The 6,055-nt window shown below is 32.2% G+C and overlaps 1 protein-coding gene across 1 annotated transcript in view; it reads right to left on the reverse strand.

Moving 5' to 3' along the window:
- The window catches only part of LOC106464602 (proteasome subunit beta type-7-like), an 8,817-nt gene extending 5,258 nt beyond the window's left edge, over nucleotides 1-3,559 (reverse strand). Inside the window, exons 1-2 of the mRNA XM_022392335.1 lie at nucleotides 3,449-3,559; nucleotides 1,822-1,903 (exon numbers count right to left, since the gene is read on the reverse strand). Of these exons, the coding sequence (XP_022248043.1) occupies nucleotides 1,822-1,903; nucleotides 3,449-3,510 (144 nt within the window). The 5' untranslated portion in view covers nucleotides 3,511-3,559. The remainder of the gene's footprint in view (nucleotides 1-1,821; nucleotides 1,904-3,448) is intronic.
- Between the last annotated feature and the right edge of the window lie 2,496 nt (nucleotides 3,560-6,055).

The following is a 6,055-nucleotide window of genomic DNA, read 5'->3' on the forward strand; positions in this document are numbered from 1 at the left end:
TGAGAGAAAGGTTATGTTGTGGTACTAGAAGTGTTGACACAAGTTTCTAACCGTAAGACATTAACCATGAACACGTAGGTGTTGTTGACCAGTTTTCCTGTCAGAAAAAAATGTGATACTGAAGAGGATGTATAAATGTGTTTCCCTAATATCAAGACTTCTGATAGTTCCTTCCAATTACTGTGGTTTTTTCTACTAACCTTCCTACCACTGGAATCATATGACCACATTACGTACGTTATTATGGCAATTTGTGAAAGTTTTGGGGATCTTGATGATAAACACCTATTAGTTCAGTACATACACATCTTGTAGGATTTATTTTGCAGGGCTATAGCCCTCCAAGGTCATATGCCCCTGCCCCCACTAACTTAAGTGCTTATGAGTGTACAGGTTTTATGCTAGTCACATTGTGGCGAACCTGATAATGAAGCTAGTATTGTGTTGTTGTTGTTTTCTCATGCTTTCACTCACACAAAGATCACTTCGCTTGCAGAAGCACTATTCAGCATATTATTTTGTTGTTGTTTTTCACTTTTATTTGACAATAGTACCCTTCTTTGGGAGGTGTTGGCACGAGACAAACCATGGGGTAGAATGTAACAGAAGAGCTTAGAAATTTAATATATTAAATTCAGTAGACTCATTGAATAGGGCTGGTGTACAGAAACTGTCAATGTACATGTTAATTCTGGACTAACTTATATGGAGTTATATTTACACAAATTATCGAGAGTTGTTAAGGGCTTGAGCATAGTAGCAGTCTTCACACATATGTCAAGCTTGAGTGTCATTAGTTGTCCTGTACTAGCTTCTCATGATGCAACATGTGAGAGTCCAGTCCAGGATGTGGGAATGACAACATCGTTTTAATCAAAACAGGGATCAGAAAGTAAAAGATAAATACACGTTACAGTCCAGTCCAAGATGTGGGAATGACAACATCGTTTTAATCAGAACAGGGATCAGAAAGTAAAAGATAAATGTAGTTTCTATGTATTTTATTTCCCATTTTGTTAGTTGTTTCATGAATTTGCCAGCCATGTAGTACAGAGCTGGATACATGAATTTAGTGACATTGAGAACAGAGAACACATTACTTTCCATGTTTCATACAAACTGTCAAATCATGACTTCCTTTGTACAAGTTTTGTTGATGGTGCATTTCTTTGAATATTATATTCTGTAAGTAAAACTTATAAAATTGAGGTAACTAAGTTTATTCATATTAATTTCCTTTCTTATAAGTTGTGTTTTTTTTTGCAAATGTTATTTATTAGTATGTTCAGCTATTTTCACAAAACCAAATGTTATGATATTTCTTTAGTTTGTCCAGTTATTTTCACAAAACCAACTGCTATGATATTCATTTAGTTTGTCCAGTTATTTTCACAAAACCAAATGCTATGATATTTCTTTAGTTTGTCCAGTTATTTTCACAAAACCAACTGCTATGATATTCATTTAGTTTGTCCAGTTATTTTCACAAAACCAAATGCTATGATATTTCTTTAGTTTGTCCAGTTATTTTCACAAAACCAACTTGATATCTCAATTAGTCTTTTAAAAATCTTTACTTCCACAGACGTGTCTGAAATCTAATAATAATTACTCAATTTTGGCAGAGTCTAATACATAATGTAATTTATTCTGCCATTAAACAAACACATTTTTGACAATTTCATATTTCAAGTGCACGATTTTTTGTATTTTATTACTAATTCTCATTTTCCAAGTCCTGGAATATTCACTTACCTTATCACGCAATTGGCAAATGATGAGATATATTTCACACAAAAAACATATATATTTAACACTTACCTTATAGGTGATTCCAACTATAGTAGTTCCTGTCTTTTTAGCATTGGGGAGAGGAAATTTTTTTGATGCTAAGAAAGCATTTCTGAAAAAAAAGGTTGTTATTACAAATAAGTATTTATACGTTTATAACTAATACTACAATAACTATTAAAAACAAAGAGTTTCATATTAATATTATTCAAATTGTAGCAATCTGAAAAACATACAAACAACAAGGAACCATTTGTTCTTTCAAGGCTGTTCTTGCACTCCCATCATTGAGAAAAGTAAAAATTTAAACCAATTCTTTATTATTCACAAAATTATCGATTCCTCCCAAACTTATGTTAAGAGCCAGCCTCCACTGTTGCAGACATCTGCTCATTTTATAGATAAATCACCTTGTTAGAAAAATAAAAATATCTTTACTTGGAACCATTTCATTTCCAGAATCATCCTAGTAATCCTCCCCTGAACCCTTTCTACTAAATGAATATCCTTTCTTAGATAAGGAGAGCACAAAACAACATACCAAAGTTAAACAGTTCAGTGTCGTTAGGTAATTCCTTACATTAAATTATGACACGTAGAGGGCATAATAACAGCTAAGTCTTGATCTTAGCTGGTGTCATGTGACAGCCCCTCCATCCCAGGATTAAGCTTAGTAGCCCTTTTAACCCTTTCAAGAGCCCAGGACTGAATACACTACTCCAACTGAGGGTTCAGATGAGGGCTACTAGGATGATACCTGGGATGGAAAAGTTGCTACACACGAACAGGTTAAGATATCTGAAATTGATTTTTCTTGAAAAAAAAAAGTTAGAGACAATCTGACTGAGGTGTTTAAGATTGTTAATAGAATCAAGTGTTGATGCATCATCATCTTTTTTTGTACTTAATGGTAGGAATGGTATGACTAGAAGATGCAAAAAAAAATTTTGACAGGAGACATCTTCATTTTTCTAACAGGGTTGTTGGCCTTTAGAATGGGTTGCCTTCAGATGTGACAGATGTAGTTAATTTAAGGAAAGAATTGATAAAGGTTGACTGAGTGTTTTATTTTATTTTTAAGTTTAGTTTTGTGGATGGGATGACCTAGATGGACCAACAGGTCCCTTGTTCTTTTTATACTGTAGTACATAATAAAATATGCAATTACATTGATTTCCATCAAGGTGGTAATGATAGTTTAAAAGTAGTACACATGCATTATCTAGCATTTAGTAAATTTATTTCCATCTACTATTTCTAAACTTATGGTTATATCCATAACTTACAAATATACAAGTCTTAATAGTAATACTAATAATACTTATGTTCTGTGACATAATGCAATCTCTCACGATGATGAAATAAGCCAAATCGTCAAACGATAAATTTGATTCATTTCATTACAGCATCCAACACGGAAAAGTCATAACTTCCATATCACCTGTTATTAATAGTTTTATTAATTCCTTAATCTTGTAAATACTAAAAATAGGCTTAATACTAGTAGTATTACTATTAGTAATACAATAAATACGGCATAATAAAAAAATTCATACTAAGTTGTTTAAAGGCAAGGTATTATAAAGAATATTTCAAATCAAAAATACTGAATCTGATTTTAATACATGAAAGTTAAAAACTAGAAGAATTACTTCACCTTTTACAATTTTCGAAGGAAAAACCTCCTACTGGTAACTGAGGAACAACGGCAGATGCCATTACGAAGCGAAATAAGAGCTAGATTGTTTCGACATCTAGCGGTATCAATAACAAGGAAAATAAATTTACACACCCAAATATATATATAATTACATTATTAATATAAAGTCAATAATTATAAACATATTTAGTCTTTAAAATTTCCTTAATTTATAAATCGGTATCCTGTAAATTGAAATTACACATATCAATTAATATTAACTTCCGATCAGAGCTAGCTGCTTACATAGATCAAAATAAATATCAACTCAATACTAAGTATATCTAATTAAATATAACATAATAATTAAGTTAAATAAAAGATTTAAGACATCTCTCTGCCAGAGGTAGGATATATTCAATTTTTCCCCCAGTAATGAAAATATAATAAATTGTATGTACATTTTAAACGTCAACACACACACGTCTAAGATTTATCTACGGAACTGAAGGTAATTGAAAAGGTTTTTATATGAACTTAACCGACTGAATAATTAGTTAGTTTACTGTATCTAGTTATCTAAAGGAAACTTTCATAAGTCTATACATTCACTTTAATAACTTTACAGAATAATCATTCCGGCTCAGTTTCATAGAAAACCTCGTTAACAGAAACTATAACACATAACAGATTACTATCTTTAAAACATTCCCCAAAACAATTTTTATCCCGTGAATTTTCTGGAAAATGCTGGAAAACATAATGTTTCAATTTTCTTGTTATTAAATGATTATTTTATAGTAGTACAACATCCTAAAATTTAGAAAATAATCAATATCTATTACTCACAATGTGAGTCAAAAAAATCAGATCTTCTTTTCAGATTCAAGACATATATAACACTAACAAACTACAAATTCCACTGATTTCATGGATTTTTTACAAATTTTCTTGTGTCGACTATAAAGCAAGCTATACTAGCAAAATAATACATCAGTTAAAGATATCCTCCTACGAACATAAGAAACTTCGAGCAAAATTGGCTTCATATAATTTCAAAATTCTAGCCTCAGGAACATTAAAACTTGAACCATCGACCATAAAAAGCTTGATAAATATTTGAATGATAAGGGTTGTCTTTAAATTTTCTTCTGTTTTTAGTCTTTAGTTTAATTTAGTGGATAGGGCAACCTAGATGGAACAAAAGGTCCATTGTTGTCCTTTAATGTTATGTTAAACGAGCACTTGATTCTAATCAGCTACCCGAATTTTTTCAACTGTCTTTCTTTCTTTTAAGACTCCTCCAGTGGCACAGCGGAAAGAATCGGTTTTTGATAACCGTGGTGGGCAGAGCACATACAGCCCATTGTGTATTTTTATAACTAACTGCAAACAAACTAACTAACTTTATTTGGAGAATAAATGTGAATTGTTGTTATATACATATATTTTGATTTTGTAGCTGTATAATTTAGTGTCCTGTTATACAACACAAATATACATATATATATATATATATATTATTATTATTATTATTATTATGTTGTCCACTAGTACTGTTTGGCTGTTAATATTATGCACCAAGTATACTTTTAAAATGTTACTGCAGGTCACTGATGTTGAAATTTGTCGATTAAGCAGAGGGTTGAATAGCTATATTAAAACTATTTTGAAACTGTACCAAGTCGCTACAGTCTACATCACCATGTTCAGTTATGCTCTATATGACGACCATGCATCTTGAAAATTGTCCTACAGCATAGGTTCCATTGCATAAAGCTCCGCCGGAAGGCTGTCATGTCGCGTTCAAAACATACTGCTGCTCTCTGTAATGAACATGAATAACAGTTTCCTAGCGCCAGTTTCAACAGTCTGATCATACAGAAGTCCTCAAAACTTCATCTGGTGACTTGATAAACATGTCTTTTTATGGAATATGACGAATAACCATTTCATTCTTCAGTTGTTTACAGTATGTGACGGTTAAATAGGAGGTATAACTGGAAGCATTTTCTTGGTGAACCCTTACCCTACTGGCTTCGTTTCTAAAAGGAGATCCCTCTTGATTATATTGTGTACTGTTGCCTGGAGCACGTGGGCGATTATTCCTCTGAGTTTTGGGTTCAAGGACTCTCATATGTTACAAGAGGCCGCACTTTGCTTAACAAAACTGAGTTGTTGCAGGTATCTTTCTGGGTGGCACTGGTGCCTCAAACTGATTAATGTTCCTGTGATTTTTTATGATATTAACTACACGAGATATTCTCGTCTTGTAAATTATAAATCTCAGGCCTTAATAAATTATTACGATATGAGCGTTTGAATATTTTCCGTAAGAAGTACCTGTTACATACCCCTTCTCAAAAACGATAAATTATAGGTGTTATCATACTACTCATATAAAGCCAATGTCAAAATGTAGTTCTGATACACGAAGTTCCGCCATGACTTTATATCGGCTGTCATTGTCACGTGACTTGCTTATTTGCAAACTCAAAATCGTTTTAGTATAAACCACTCAATCCTGTAAAGCTTACGAAGATTAGGTTTATAACTCTTGCTATACTATTTCTGTTTCTCATTAAATTCCGATATCCCCCTTGGTGAGTATACTGTTACGTCTCC

This window comes from Limulus polyphemus, unplaced genomic scaffold (genome assembly GCF_000517525.1).
Source record: "Limulus polyphemus unplaced genomic scaffold, Limulus_polyphemus-2.1.2 Scaffold1700, whole genome shotgun sequence".
Lineage (NCBI taxonomy): Eukaryota > Metazoa > Arthropoda > Merostomata > Xiphosura > Limulidae > Limulus > Limulus polyphemus.